The sequence below is a fragment of the Pipistrellus kuhlii genome, unplaced genomic scaffold (assembly GCF_014108245.1).
Source record: "Pipistrellus kuhlii isolate mPipKuh1 unplaced genomic scaffold, mPipKuh1.p scaffold_m20_p_30, whole genome shotgun sequence".
NCBI lineage: Eukaryota > Metazoa > Chordata > Mammalia > Chiroptera > Vespertilionidae > Pipistrellus > Pipistrellus kuhlii.
In genome coordinates, this window is record NW_023425530.1 from 2,643,688 (window position 1) to 2,659,965 (window position 16,278).

The 16,278-nt window shown below is 45.5% G+C and overlaps 1 protein-coding gene across 14 annotated transcripts in view; it reads right to left on the minus strand.

Annotated features, from left to right (window-relative positions):
- RFX2 (regulatory factor X2) overlaps positions 1-16,278 on the minus strand; it is a 91,914-nt gene that overhangs the window by 35,992 nt on the left and 39,644 nt on the right. For 4 of the 14 annotated variants that reach the window (XM_036459625.2, XM_036459618.2, XM_036459619.2 and 1 more), the window contains exons 2-4: positions 11,037-11,078; positions 7,524-7,772; positions 1,946-2,035 (exon numbers count right to left, since the gene is read on the minus strand). In XM_036459625.2, the coding sequence (XP_036315518.1) occupies positions 1,946-2,035; positions 7,524-7,628 (195 nt within the window). In that variant the 5' untranslated portion in view covers positions 7,629-7,772; positions 11,037-11,078. Of the gene's footprint in view, positions 1-1,945; positions 2,036-7,523; positions 7,773-11,032; positions 11,079-16,278 lie in introns of those variants that run through there. The other 10 variants (XM_045589150.1, XM_036459630.2, XM_036459622.2 and 7 more) reach the window with 7 other exon arrangements.

Here is a 16,278-nt window from a genome sequence, read left to right on the forward strand (position 1 = left end):
TGAAACATCAGATATTTCATGTTACACACAGTATAGTCTACTTGTTCATGTGTTGTGCTGTAGAAGCTCACACAACCCCTTCCATAATTCAAGCTGAAAATAACTTTAACTGCCTTTTATGAACATTAAGTACTGCATTACAGTTGGCATGTCTTGAAAGAAACTAGGAGAGGTAATCCTGATCCACTGCTATGCATGAGAGAAGTCAAGCCCATTGCGCCTGTTCCATGGGGAAAGAAGCCAAACTGACAGCTAGGAAGAGCCCTGGGGCCTGCCAGCCACTGGGTAAAAGGGTTGGTAATGCTGGATAGTGGAAATCAGAGTATGGACAGAACGTCAATCTCTGAGCATCGGACCTGTCACCCACACCCAAGGTCAGGGCAGAGGGCTCCAGCTGGTCACTCTCTACAGGTCCCCCTATGCCCTCTTAGGGTGGCCCTGGTGCCCCTCCCCAGCAGGAGGGCAGGGGTCCTGGAGCCACACTGGGGAGAGACTGTGAAGATCTGAGCAGAACTAGAAGAAACGATGGGCCTAGAGTGGGAAATGTAGACCGAGGGTGATGGGAGGACCACAGAACAGCCCTACCTGGTCCCTGTCAGTGCAGTGCCTTCAGCTAATGGCCCACAGGGACGCTGGCCCTGGTGGTAGAGGATGAGTTCTGCATGGAAGACTTCAGAATCTCACCGCAGGAGAACCTTATCCAATTCCTAATTCAACCTCATTTTGGGGTAACAAAATTAAAGGATGGGTCCCATCGTGACCTCTCTCTAGGCCTGTGTGTGGAGCTGATTCCCACCTCCGAGGACAACCCAGCACAAATACACTCATACACGCTCAACTCCCGGAGTAATAGCATATCGTGAGGAGGCCAGGGATTATCGTGCTGAATGGGCTTTGCCTTAGGGGACCGAGTGAAATGCACAAGTCACTCCACAATTCTGAGCTGCCCAGAGAGAAAGTGGTGGTGCAGGCCTCGCCCCACAGAGGGAGGAAGCTTCTGGAATCATGACATTAGCCTTGAACTCGCCTCCCTCAAGAAGCTAAGGTTCCCTTCTGTGCCTACTCAGAACTTTTGTTTCTCCCTGACCCCATAAGCCTCTCCTGGTTCCCCCTACATACATTGCTCATCTGAATAGGAACCCCTGAAGAAAGAAGCATGTACTCTGGGGTCTCGGCCATCTCTCTATTTCACTCATGGTCCCTTCCTTTCAGGCAGAACCCTGCACAAATTTTAATTCAGCGTCTTGCAGAGCACCAGCCGGCCCTTGGGCCAGATCTAGCTTGCCTGTTTTTTGTCAATAAAGTTTTATTGACACACAGTCATGCCCCTTCTTTTACATCTATGGCTGCTTCTAGAGACAAAGCAGAGTTGAGTGGTTGTGCAAGACACTATCTGGCCTACAAAGCCAAAAAATGCACTATTTGGTCTTTTCCAGAAAAGGGCTGCTGACCACTGTCCTAGATTCCACTGACTGTCTGAGCTGATGGTCTGTGCTGTTCTTTGGTGGGTGAGCCCACACTTTTACGCTTTCTTCCCAGATAATTTAATCTCACAAGAGCACTTTCTTGGTCATGGATCTTGTCTGAGGGTATAACACTTGTTGACAGAGAGGTTTGCCTCTCCAGGAAGTTCTGTGTTTCTCCAATCCAGAACCTTTGCTATCTGTTTGCATGTCTAGCTCAGCACTCAGTGTCTATCAAAAGGCTGGCTTATGTCTCATGCATTGAATTTCTGAATGAATAAAAGATCACAGCTGTCTTGGTTTGCTGCAAAACTGTTTAAAGTGAAAGATCTTTAAAAAAAACATAGCTTCCCAAGAACTTTCTGGTAAGGAAATGAAGACATTAAAGAAGGAGCAACAATGACAGAAAAGAATGCATAACACATAGAGGCCTCCAGATCGCTCAGTGTTAATATGCCCCACATCACTTGTGCTGTGGTTACCTGCTGTGGCACCTGCTGGATTCTGGGGAGGGAGATTGGCTGCATCTGGGCCCCTTTGGAAGCCGAGCCCGTTGCCTGGACCAGCACTCTCTAAAAGGGAAGGAGAGAGGGACATTCAGACTTGTCAGAGCTTAGGCCTGAAAACAAACACAGAATGCTATCACTGCTACTGCCGCCTGGCCTGCTGTTGCTTTATTGGACACACAAAACTGAAAATGTGAAGGAACAAATGAACTTGTCAAAGTCAAAAGAAACAGGAGTGCTTTGTTTACATAAAGCTGGGGCTTTAGGAATCAATGACTTCAATTTTGTGATTTTCCAAAATAGACCCTAAATGTCACTGGTTGTAGTAATTCTGCAGTGCTTTGCCTTCTAACACCACTGTATAAAAGAAAATCAACAGAGACCAGGCATTCTAGGAGCTCACAATCAAAGACAAAAAACATAAATAGTGCAAATATCAATGAATGAATGGATACACACAATGTGGTCTCTCCACACAATGAAATATTACTCAGCTCTGAAAAGGAGAAAAGCTTTGATATGTGCTACATGTGGGTGAACCTTGAACACATAATGCTCAAAGAAGCCAGACACAAAATCACGTTGTGGTTCTATTTATGTGAGATGTCCAGAACAGACACATCCACAGACATAGGAAGTAGGTTTATGGTTGTCAGAGGCTAGGGAGGGGGATGAGGAGTGACTGCTATGGGATACAGGATTTCTTTTTTGGGAGTGATAAATGTATGAAAAATGCCACTTATTTGTTTGCTTTATAATGGTGAATTCTACATGATGAGAATTTCATCTCAATTAATTTTTTAATAAGTTTTTATTGTTCATATTATTACAAATGTTCCTTTCCCCCCCCCACCACCACCATTGCTCTCCTCCACCAGGTTCCCACTCCACCCTCTGCCCTTTCCCCACTCCCCATTGTCCTCATCCATAGGTGCATAGTTTATGTTCAGTCTCTTCCCACATCTCCCTCTCCCCTTTTCCCCAAGAATCGTCAGTTCACTCCCCTTCCATACCTCTGATTCTATTATATTCAACAGTTAATATTGTTCATCAGATTTTTTAAATTTCCTTGGTTTTTAGATTCACTTGTTGATAGTTACGTATTTGTTGTTCATAATTTTTATCTTTGTTTACTTTCTCTTCTGAAAGAACCCCCTTCAGCAATTCATATAATTCTGATTTGGTGTTGATGAACTCCTTTAGCTTTTTTTTATTAGTGAAGCTCTTTATCTGACCTTCGATTCTGAGTGATAGCTTTGCTGGATAGATTATCTTTGGCTGTAAGTTCTTACTATTCATCACCTTGAATATTTCTTGCCATTCCCTTCTGGCCTGCATGGTTTCTGTTGAGAAGTCAGCTGACAATCGTATAGGTGCTCCTTTATAGGTAACTACCTTCTTTGCTCTTGCTTCTTTTAATATTCTCTCTTTGTCTTTTGCTCTTGGAATTTTAATTATGATGTGTCTTGGTGTGGTCCTCTTTGGATTCCTTTCGTTTGGAGTTCTGTGCACTTCCTGGACTTGTAAGTCTAATTCTTTCACCAGGTGGGGGAAGTTTTCTGTCACTATTTCTTTCAGTATGTTTTTGATATCTTGCTCTCTCTCATCTTCTGGGACCCCCATAATTCTGATGTTGGTTCGCTTGAAGTTGTCCCAGAGGTTTCTTACATTATCTTCAATTTTCTGGATTCTCTTGCCTTCTAGCTTCTGTGGAGGAGTGTCTTCTGGCTCTTTATGTTCCAAATCTTTGACTTGATTCTTGCAATCTTCCATTCTGTTTTTAGGATTCTGTATAATATTTTTTATTTCAGACAATGTATTCTTTATTTCTTGTTGATCCCTTATCATTTCTTGTTGACTCCTTATTAATTCTAGTTGATCTCTTTTCATATCCTCATAGGTCTTATCCATCTTTTGTAGGAAATTCTTGAAAAACCTTATAAGCGTAGATTTGAACTCTATATTCAGTCGCTTTTTGTCCTCCATTTCTTTCGTTTGTGATTTATTTCATTGTCGCATTTCGCAGTTACGGATGGGAAGGGATTTCAGGGTGGAGCCTACAGTCTTGGCTTCCATCAGCCCCGCCCTATGCGGCTCCTGAGTCTCAGGGTCCTTCAGTACTCGCTGCAAAGCGCCTCTGAGAGAAAGGTGCCCTCGATTTTCCCCTGCTGCCAAACAGTCTATGTTCTCCCCCAATGAGCCCGGTATTGGGGTTCAGTTCAGTTGGAAGTGGAGTTGGAGGTGGCTTTCAGAGTAGACTGGAGCCCCAGTCTCCTTCCAGCCAGGGCAATCCCGCGGCACAGCCGACTGTCCCTTCTCTGCGAGCAATGTGCGCGCCTCCGGGACCTCCTTTTGCCGCTTCCCCGGAATTCCGCCTTACAGCCCAGCTCCCTATGGATGAGCCTGGGTCCCCAGTGTCTGGCCTAGAACTGGGGTTCAGAGCAGTCAGAACTGGGGCCCAACACAGTGGGAGTTTTATCTCCTTCCTGCTAGGGAACGCCAGCCAGGCACTCGGCCTCCCTCCTCTCCGGCTCCATCCTCTCTGCGCACTGCGTGTCTCCAAACCTTGGGCTTTTACAGCTCCTCCGCGCTTCCTTCTGGTTTTCTCCTTGCTTCTCGTTGTAGAATTTCCAGTCAGTCGACTTTCCTGTAGTTCTGGGTAATGTCCATTTTATATTTTAGTTGTATTTTATTGAAATTGTTGTGTGTGGCTACAGCTAGGTGTTTACCTGGGTGCAGCCATCTTGGATCTCATCTCAATTAATTAATAAGAAGATTAAGGATTTGCATTCATATGCTCTAAAGCTGAACTGTCCAATATGGTAGCTACTAGACACAAAGCAGAGTTGAGTGTATGGTAGCTACTAGAGACAAAGCAGAGCTGTGTAGCCGTTGTGGCCATTTCAATTTCATTCTATTTAAACTAGAGGCTCGGTGCACAAAATTCGTGCACAGGGGTGTGTCCCTCAGCCCAACCTGTACCCTCTCCAATCTGGGACCCCTCGGGGGATGTCCAACTGCCGGGCCTAAACAGGCAGTTGGACATCCCTCTCACAATTCTGGACTGCTGGCTTCCAACTGCTCACCTGCCTGCCTGATTGCCCCTAACTGCTTTTGCCTGCCAGCCTGATCACCCCATAACCACTCCCCTGCCAGCCTGATCGACACCTAACTGGTTTTTTGCTGGCCTGATTGTCCCTAACTGCCTTCCCCTGACAGCCCAGTCACCCCCAAATGCCCTCCCCTGCATATTCCCTCTTTATTAGATAGGATTTTTTTCTTTAACATATTGGACAGCCCTAACTGGTTTTGTTCAGTGGATGGAGCAACAGCCTGCAGACTCAAGGGTCCCAGGTTCGATTCCAGTCAAGGCCATGTTCCTTGGTTGGGGGCACATACCCAGTGGAGACTGTGCAGAAGGAAGCTGATCGATATTTCTCTCTCATAGATGTTTCTAGCTCTCTATCCTTTTCCCTTCCTCTCGGTAAAACATTAATAAAATATATATATAAAAAAGAAACATTTAAGATTCCTCTGTATCTGCCTGGCTGATGTGACTCAGTGGCTGAAAACCCAGGCTGGGCTGGGAGGGGATTGCTGCATGTGTCCGCGCACCAGCTGCCAGCCCGAGACCCCAGGCTGGGGTGGGGGCCCAAACTGCCACTTGGTGCTGGAGCATTTGTAAGTGGCTGCAGGCGGGGTGGGAATGTCCTCACATCACTATGGTTCCCGTCTCACCCGCAGCCGACTGGTGCCTGCACTCATAGGTTCCGAGTGGCCAGGGGCATTCTGGGATCTCTGTCTCTCAGGGCCTAAACACGGGCCTACAGGCTAGAAGCAGCCTGAGTCCCAGGAGGATGTTCCCAGGACCCAGGCTGCTCAGCGTATGCAAATTAACTGCCATCTTTGTTGAGTTAATTTGTATACTCACTCTGATTGGCTGTGGGTGTAGCAAAGGTATGATCAATTAGCATTTTTCTCTTTTATTAGTGTAGATAAGCTGTAAAATTCCATTTCGCAGGCACACTGGACACATTCCCAGTGCTCAGAGCCATGTGAGGCTGGTGGCAGAACACATCTGTGTCTGTGTAGTGGGAAGTTGTGTTGGGTACTGTAGGAGGACTAAGAGGGGAAACATGGACAATGCACCATAGGAACTGAGCTGCAAGAATTCCTGTTTCTGACAAGAAAGCCTGGGTATTCATTGTTCAGGGAACAAAACACAGCTTGTGAATAGGGGTGCTGGAGGAAAGGGAGTCCCCTGCACAGGCAGTGGTGAGGCGAGGCTTTGAGCAGCAGACAGTGTATGTGGGGATAGAAGGGGAAAGGTAGGGGTGTGTGAATGTTGCCATGGGGTTGGGGGAGGGGCACCTGGATGCATCTCTAGCCCTGGAACCTGGAGAGACACCGTGGCCATGGCAGGACCCTTTTCACTCACTCCCGCCACCCTCCCTTCTGGCAACCACCAATCTGTCCTCTATCTATAAGCTTAATGTGGGGGTTTTTGTTGTTGTTTCATATGCAAGTGAGATCATATGGAGTTTGACATCTCATTTAGCATAATTCCCTGTAAGTGCCTCCATGTGGTTGCAAATGGCACAATTTTATTCTTTTTATGGTTGAGTAATATTCCACTGTATCTATGTATCACATCTTCTTTACCCAACTGTTTGGATGGACACCTAGCTTGTTTCCATATCTTGGCTATTGTAATAATGCTGCAATGTATGGGGTGCAGATATCTTTTTGAGTTACAGTTTTTGTTTTGACACAGCCTTAATGTAAAAATTCTCTCCACAAATTCTATATAATAAAAGCCTAATATGCTAAGTGTCCGGTTATTAGTTCAACCAATTAAAGCATGATATGCTAATAGTATGCTAATGATATGCTAAGGCTGTTCAACTGCTCACTATGATGTGTATTGACCACCAAGGGGCAGACACTCAGACCCATAGATTAGCTTGCTGCTGGTGTCCAGCTGATTGGGACTGAGCAAGACAGGCCGGACATGCCCTGAAGCCCTCCCGAGGTTCCTCCCCAGCTGGCTCACCTCTTACAGTCCCTCCCCTGCCCTTATGGTGTATCAGTGGGGGTCCCTCAGCTTGGCCTGAGCCCTCTAGGGGGATGGATCCCTTGGGGATGTCAGAGAGCTGGTTTCAGCTGATCCCACAGGCTAGACCGAGGGATCCCCACTGGTGCTTGAATTCATACACCAGGCCTCTAGCTTTAAATATATCTATTCTAATGCTAGATTCAATTGTGAACCAATATTGAAACTTTTCACTTATCTTTTGCCTTATCCATAAAATCTTTCTGTGCAAAAAGGTCATTCCCAAGCTAGAAGAAAACTTCCCTTAAAAGAGAAGAACAAACTAAGTCAGATTTGGTGGGGGAGACAGAGAAGGTGCAGCTATTTCAACAGCTGTAGCCTTGGGGCCAAGAAGGCAGTTCAGGAGAACACCCATTCCTCCCTGCTGAGTCAAGTGCTTTTCAAAACCACAGTGAATGCAACCACACTGGCCACAATGATCTTCCCGGGCTGGTCTGTTACCTGCGGGGAGGCTGGCACTGGCTGGGCCACAGGCGCCTGGGCGGCCGCTGACGAACACAGAGCCACAGAAGCTGGCGAGTCCGCTGCACCCTCTGAACTCTGCATGCTCAGTTCTGAAGAGAGGCGAAGAGAGGGTGAGCGGGCAGGGCTGCAGTCATGAGGCTCACAGAGGCAACTGCAGATGCAGACAGGACAGGTGAGCGAGAGTTCCCGATAACCTTCCAGGGTCAGAGCAAGGATCCGGCCAGGCTGGGTAAAGAACGGAAATAGATTGCACAACTGTTCCAAAGAAAGGGAGAGGGGAAGGGGCAGGGACTGTTCTTCCAAATATTAAACCAAAAAGTAGCCCTCAGAGGCATGTGGGGACCACTGCTTGTCCCTGTCCCAGCTGATCAGGGTGAAGTATTTTCAGGACTCATGGAACTATTTACTCCCTGGTGGGTGCTTTTGTTTGGGGAGCTTGGCAGTGATTCTCCTCAGGCAGGGTCTCTCCCCTTGGCACTGTGACACTGGGGCTGAATCACTGTCTGGGGGGCATCCTGGGCACTGAGGGGTGTTGAGTAGCATCCCTGGCCCCCACCCACTAGATTCCTTCCTCAGGTGGCGACAATCAAAAATGTCTCCAGACATTCTCCAATGTCCCCTGGGGCAAAACTGTCTCCCAGTTGAGAACCACTGACCTAGGGAGAAAAAAGGTGATTACAGTGACAGTTAAGAAACACTGGGCTGGGCTGGGTACAAGTCCTCAGGAATGTCAGCAATAAATCAAAATTGCCCTCTGTACCTAGAGATCTTTGCCCACAAGAAATCATAAGAATGTATTTCTTTGTAGCTAGATGCATACGTCTTTCAAATAGGTAGATTTAAAATTTTCTACAAAAAGACTCAATCTCAGAACAAAGTGGCAAATGATACAAAACCATTCTACAAAATGCAGAAAGTCTAACTGTCTTCATTTTTAAATAAACTACTGGCTTCCTTAAGCATTTGAGAGACAGTGAAATACATAAGCTGCAGAGAGAGGAGGTGGCTCTGCATTCCCTATCCTGTCCTGGCCCCAGTTCTGAGCATGTCACTCTTATGAGTGGAGTTTCTTGGCTTCTGCCTCACCCTGTAGACCTGAGTGGCACAGCACACATCACAGTGCCCAGAATATAGTGCCAGAACTCTTACATTTCTCTATCACCCCATGAGTTCCCACCTGCAAGAATGAATAAAAAATTTTTCCAAAGCCTTTGTGTGGGTGTGCAGAAAACAACTGATAACAATAAAATAATTTGCCGAAGGGAAGTAGAAAGGGATATTTGTGGGTTTGAATCCAAATGTGCTAGTTAATCTCATATTCATTGACTGGGATTATTCCATGACTTCCTCTAGTCTCCTGTCCACAAGCCTTTGGTACCATGAGAGCCACCGGATGGATCTGTGGCCTGTCTGTGGCATCTTTGTTTCCTGTCAGCCTGACTCGGTTCTCAACACTAGATGTCCCCAGCACCACATGGTGACTGGCACATCCTCCTGCCTTTTTCAGGAGAGATTGTGGCTTTCCAACTCTCTCTGCCTTACTGACAGACTGGCCTTTGGAATATTCTGTTGGAAATTGCTTAACCGAAGTCTCTCATTTACAGTTTTCCCTAACACTTAAATCAGACATTTACACTCTGTATACCACTTTGTTCCCATTTGAAGCCAACAAGTTGGGTAACTTCAGTGACGCTAGGAGGAGATAAGTGGACAAGAACTCTCTGTGAAAAGAATCTACTAGCAATAAAGTGAGAAAGTTGACTTCACTGAAACCACTTCTTTGTTCCAGAGGCAGAAATAATTTTGCCCCAAAGTCTAAGCCTTAGTGAAGCAAGGAGAGCTGTGAGAGCGTTGGGGATGGATAGTGAGTACATGCTTAGCTTACTGTGGCCAGAATACACCTTCCAGAAAACAAGTTATTCCATATCATGTGGCGTTTTCATGCTAACGTGTTCCCTGGTTTAATACACTATTTACTATGCACTGTCTGAGTTTATTGCACTGTTCAGCTTATATTGCTTAGACCAGGATTAGCACACTTTTGCTGTAAAGGACCAGAGACATTTTGGTCATTTAGTCTCTGCTGCAACTATTAGACATTGCCATCATGGCACAACAGTATGCTGACATGTAAACAAATGATCTTGGCTGTGTTCTAATACTAGTAAAACTTTATTTCCAAACACAGGCAATGGGCGATGGTTGCTGTTGCTCGGTCCACATAATCTGGGTTTGATAGAGTGATGTGGTTTTGGAAGATGGGTAGAAAAATTACACTGTCTTGATTGAAAACCTGGATGTCTACAGGCCCTTGCTCTAGTGCACAGATCTTGTGGCCATATCTCATCAACATGGCAGGGCTGGAGGGGGCTGCAGAGGGCAACTCGGATTGTTAGGAGGGCGGAGCTAACACATTTAAAGACAAATGGAAATATCAAACACTGGTCTGAAATGACAATGGTGCTCTAAAGCTTATGAAGTCACGCTGACTCACCAAATCATGGAACCCCAGAAGCGAGGTGCAGCCCTTAAAACCTAAGGAGTTTGGGCACAATAGACAGATCACTTTGGGGCGTTGTAGTGCACTGAATAGTGTCTCCTCAAATTCATATCCACCTAGAATCTCAGGATATGATTTTATTTAGAAATAGTGTCTTTGCAGATATAATCAAGGTAAGGATTGAGATGAGACCATACTGGATTAGGGTGGGCCCTAAATCAAATGACAGAGTTCTTATGAGAGACAGAAAAGACAAACAGGGAAAAGGCCATGTGAAGACGGAGGCAGAGATTGGAGTGATGTAGCTACCAGCCAAGAGACTACAGGATTGCTGGGAGCCACCCACAGCTGGAAGTGGCAGGAAGGATCCTCCCTTAAAGGGATCAGACTCTGCCAACACGTTTTAGTCTCTGGAACTACAAACTGATATACATTTCTGTTGTTTCAAGGCACCCAGTTTCTGTTACCCAGGAAACTCAAATAAGGGTCCATAAGATGAGGAGCACAAGGAACAAGTAGGGACCAGGCCATACCACAAGATAATTTTGGTGTAGTGCTTCAGTACCATGCACAACTCAGGCAGTTGATACATACTGATCAAATGAATGAACACTTTAGTAATTCCCCAGTATTACATCTGATATTGAATTATATAAAACTAGCTAGTGAGACTATGAGAATCTATGATAGTACTTTATAAGACAGATAATAATACATGTGTTCATATTTCAAAAGGCACTTTGAGTGGAAAATAGAAATAAGTTCATAAAGGTTTCAAAAAATTTAAAATCTACTTTTAGGATATCTAGGACTATTTTGGGTAATGTAGTGACCTTTTGAGACTGATTGCTCTACTCTCCCTGAACACCTCCCTTGCTGCTAGTATCAGACATACAGACTGACAGACACTGTGAGCCAGCTTGGCTGCTCCGATGTATTAACACACAACATGCCTGTCTGCAGAGAGCATGGAGTCCTTCCTTACCTACCTGAGATAATGTTGTAGGTTGCACATAAGCTGATTCAGTTTTCTGAAATAAAATTTAAAAAATGGGGTCCATTCATCAAAGGCTCTTAGCACATCAAAGTTCAGGATTTAAAAAAAAAAGATTTTTAAAAGACATGCAAAAGAGTGCTGGCTTTCCGTAGTGGTGGAGCAGATTGGATGGACTAACCCTCCTACAGATAACAATGATAAAATATGGGCAAAATATTTTTGTAAAAAACAACTCTTTAAAGTCACTGGCTATGCTGGGAGTGGGAGCAGGCAGGGAGAGGTCAATGGGGGAAAGGGAGACATATGTAATACTTTCAACAACAAAGAATTTAAATTAAAAAATAAAATAAAGTCACTGGAAAGTGACCAAAGCAGGCAGAGACTGCCGGGAGTTCACCCCTGAAATACCACTGTCACAGGTCAGACCAGCAACTCCTGGCTTTTGGCCCTGGGGGCCACCCCAATCCACAAATGGTAGTGTAGCAGAAAGCAGCATTTTGTTGTGTTGAAATGTCAGAGGAGAGAATTCAGAATGTTGGGAGGGAATCCTGGAAGAGAGAGAGGCACAGAGGGGGCAAGCCCCCAGATCCAACTACAGAGGCCACCGACCAGGGTTTGAACCAGAGACATTTCAGTGCACGGATGACACCAAATCAACTGAGCCACATCAGCCAGAGCACACCCAAATTTTTAAACCACACATGTCTGGGAGACATCAGGGATCTTGGAGAAAAAAACAGCAGATTAAAGGTGAAAAAAAAAAAAGATTTCTGCTGTTGTCCACTGCAGGAGTGACAGAGCTTGAGCCCAGCCAAGTTAAATGCTATCAGGGGAACATGGCAGAATCCAGAGATATTACAACATATTTTTCACGATGTCCAGGACCCAATAAAAACTGTTGCTATGAGAAGAAATAGGATGCTGTCAACCATACTCAAGGGGGGGGGGGGGGGGAAGGAGTCAATTAAAAGAAAATCAATCTAAGTGATGCAGATAAAGTAGCTACTAAAAATATGCTCAGGAACTTAAAGGAAATTATAAGTACAATGAACGAACATATGGGAATTTCAACCAAGGAAGAGAATCTATAAAAAAGAACCCAATAGAAATTCTGGAGTCCTAGCCAGTTTGATTCAGTGGACAGAGCGCTGGCCAGCAGACTAAAGGATCCTGGGTTTAGTCTACCTCGGTTGCAGGATCGATCCCCAGCTCTGGTTGGGGCATGTGCAGAAGGCAACCAATCAATGTCTCTCTCACATTGATGTTTTTCTCTATCTCTCTTCTCCCTTCCACTCTCTCTAAAAAATCAATGGTAAAATATTCTCTGTTGAGGACTAACAAAACGAAACAAAACAAAACAAAACAAAACAAAAAAAGGAATTCTGGAGCTGAAAAGAAATTTCACTGAAATGGAAATTTCTCTGGATGTGTTTAATAGCTGATTATCAGAGATGGCAGAAGGAAAGTCAGTGAACTTAAAGATAGATCAATAGAATTTACCCAATCAGCCGAAACCGGTTTGGCTCAGTGGATAGAGCATCGCCTGGGGACTGAAAGGTCCCAGGTTCGAATCCGGTCAAGGGCATGTACCTTGGTTGCGGGCACATCCCCAGTGGGGGGGGTGCAGGAGGCAGCTGATCGATGATTCTCTCTTATCGATATTTCTAACTCTCTATCCCTCTCTCTTCCTCTCTGTAAAATATTAATAAAATACATTAAAAATAAAAAAGAATTTGCCCAATCAAAAGAACTAAGGGGTAAAAAATGAAGAGAAATAAGAAGTCTAATGTACATGTAATTGGAGTGCCAGAAAAAAAAAAGAATGAGAGAGAGAAGAGATATATTTGAAGAGTGACTAAACGTCACTTAAATTTGGTGAAAGGCATCAACTTACAAGTACAAGAGGCTCAGTGAACCCCAAGAAGAATAAATAAAAAGAAAGCCAATTTAGGTGTTGTTAAACTGCTAAAATGAGAGAGAGAGACAGAGAGAGAGATAGAGAGAGACATGCCATGCTAGCAGCCCTTGAAGAGCAGTAGTTCCAGCGGTCCTTCCAGAAGGTGTGAGGCTGGAGTGACTCCACCTGGAAAAACATGTAGCAGCAGGGAGGTGACAAGGGCATCAATTGGCCACATTCAATATGAAGTTTGAGAATACCTGTTCCTGCTTGGCAGGGTCAGGGTCCTTGGTGATCAAGGTCACCCTAAAACAGTCTCATAGGTATGAGTGCATGTCTGTGCTTCTGTTGTGAACTTGAACTTCCAATAGGAACTGGGAGCCATTCAGTCTGTCTCTGTTACATTCATTTATCCTCTCTCCTGTTCTTCCCAAGGCAAGGACCCAAGCATCTTTCTCTGATTCCCTTCATCTGTGGCCCCATCTAGCTTGGGTAGACAGAGGCCTTAGGTGAACCAATACAACAGAGAGGGACCTCAAACACGACCCAGACTAGCCAGGTAAGCCCAAAGCTCATAGTTGCTCAGAAACACACCTGGTGTGTTGTTTACTGGTATAAGCCGAGCACTTTTCATTTGTCATCTGGTCCAAGATAAGAGTAGACTGAGAAATAGTGGGAAAGCACAGCCTCATTGCTGTAGCTTCCTCTCCTGGGCAGGCACAGCGTTTAGAAGGCACATCTGACCTTTCAGAGATGCTGCCAACAACACCCACCAGTGAGGACATGTGCTGAGGTATGTGAGGGGGCACGCAGACCCATGGACAGCAGCCCTGGGTTGCGGCCTCCATGAATGAATCTGCCTGGGCACAAAGGAAAGAGACTTCTGTTTATAGGAAAATACTCTGGTTACCTAGTAACCAGTAATGACAGGAAAGGAAATGCAGGAAATGCTGAGGGCAATCTCTGCGCCCGCTCCTGGCCTGACACTGACTCACCAGGACCTGAAGCAAAGTCCTTTCATTCGTTCCTTTATACGCCAAGAGGAGGGACCACCTGCCTGACAGATATTTAGAAAACATTGGTCATCTTTGAGTAATTAGAGAAGAGCACACAAGAGTTTTTTGGTTCCCTTCCTTCTGATTGGCTAACTTCCACTCTGGAGAGCTACACAGCCTTTTACTCTTACTTTGGAGAGAGACAGGTCTCTTCAGATTCTGCTCTCCTGTTTTTTGGTGGCATATGGATGGCACCAGGGTTCATTTCCACCCCAAAAGGCAATTAATTTCTTATGACCAAGAAGCAACAAGTCCAGAACATTCTCAAGAGTTCTTTCAAACCCGGGTCCTGTGACACTGGACTGATATTCCCAGTGTTTTTACAGTGACCAGAAAAAATCAGGTCACCCCCCTTCAATTGGAGTCTGGGTCTAAGGAGCAAGTAGTGAGTGGTTTAGATTCTGTCTTAACTGTCCCCGATTGCAGGAAGTCCTCACTGTAGCCCTGCTCAGCTCTAGACACCAAGAAGAGACTCCCACATTTGAGGAACTAAGTTTCTATCTCTCCTTGCCAAAAAGTGGATGCTTTCACAAACCATGATGGTAGAAACCATGTCCTTTCTCGCACTTGGATCACTCCCAACACCCCCCGCAAACACTAGAGCAGCCGTCTCAGGTAGACAGTCTGTGTCCTGGGCACTGTGGGGTGCTGAGAGGCATCTCTGACCTCTACGATCACCCCTGCCCACCCTGAGTCTTCAGACACTGCCAATGTTGCCTGGGGGGCAGGACTGCCCCGAATGAACATGCGATGTTTAAACAAACACTCGGCATCTGAGAAATGAGCTGGATAAATGGCACTTGAGATGAACTTGTTGACAGGTTAAGAATAACAAAGAGGGCACTAACAGTGACCTGGACATGAAATTGTTACAATCTGTCAGACAAAGAGTGTGCAATTAGAGGAGGAACAACAAGGGACCCTTCAAAGGCTCCCCCCATTTCCAAGAGAATCAAATTCCAACTCCCAGCAAGGGCAATCCATTAGTCCTTCTTTGCTTAAACTTTTGGGGCATCCTGTCATTTTCCTCTGGCAAGTGTTAACTTTTTTTTGTTGCAGTGAACTTGGAGGGATCAGAGCTGGCCCTGAGTTTCTCTGGAATAAAGTATCTTCAGAGTTCAAATTCCTTTTTCTTTTGGTAAGAACTGGGCATCTGTTCCTGTTTTCTTCTCAGCAGGCAAACTTTCCCTCTTTTTCCAGCAGGGGATCAGGCCCGAGCTCTGGAAACTGGGCTTGGGGCAGGAGGCAGCCAGGCCCCTGTCAGCTCCTGAAGTCACAGGCTGTCATCCTCGATCACATGGGACAGTTGCCTTTCCTCTTATCCTAATGGGAGCACTCTCTTACTTCCCTTTTAAAGCACATTCAACTACTAATGTAAGCTGTCCCCAAGCTCAGGTCTGGTTACCTCATTTTAGATGGGATCTGATTTTAGTTGCAAGTGACAATGCTATGTATACAGGGGAAAATGGGAATTAAAAAACCTTCACTGGAGGGAGAAACCAAGATGGTGGCATAGGTAAACACCTGAACTTGCTGCCTCGCACAACAACTTCAAAACTACAACTAAAAGACAAAATGAACATCATCTAGAACCACAGGAAGGCTAGCTGAGTGGAAATTCTACAATTAGAAGAAAAGAGAAAAGCACAATGAGATTTAAAGGATGTAGAAGGCAGATGTACAGAGGCGCATGCAGAGAAGGCTGGCAATGAGTACGCGGCTGGCTTTTTCAAGCCAGAGGGAGACACAAGTTTCTGACTGCTCTGAATTCCAGTTCCGGTGAGACTCTGGGTACCGAGACTTATACGAGGAGGAAATGGACTGTCTGGCATCAAGAGGAACTCAAGGGCGGCTTTTTCTCAGAGGTGCTTGCAGCGATTACACGGACACTGATACCTGGGGGCCTCTTAGGGAAGGGCTGACAGGAAGCCACTGCTGTTTGCTTCACCCTGAGACTCCGCCCCATCCAAGCTGTGTGCAGAAGCTTTTGCATATACCGTATTTTCCGGTGACACTGTGTTCTAGTAAAAAGCCTGCTCAGATTGGCCAGAGTCAGAGAGGCGGTCTATTAAAAAAAAGAACTGGTGTTGTCTCGGAAGTGAGGGGTAGTCTTATACAGCGAATATAGGCCTAAACCTATGTTTTAACTATAAAATTAGGGGGGTCATCTTATACACCCGGTGGTCTTATACACCAGAAAATACGGTAAATGGTCTGGTCCTTTCAAATCTAGACTTACCTATCAAACTGCAGCTGAGTCAGAGAGACCCAGAACATCCAAA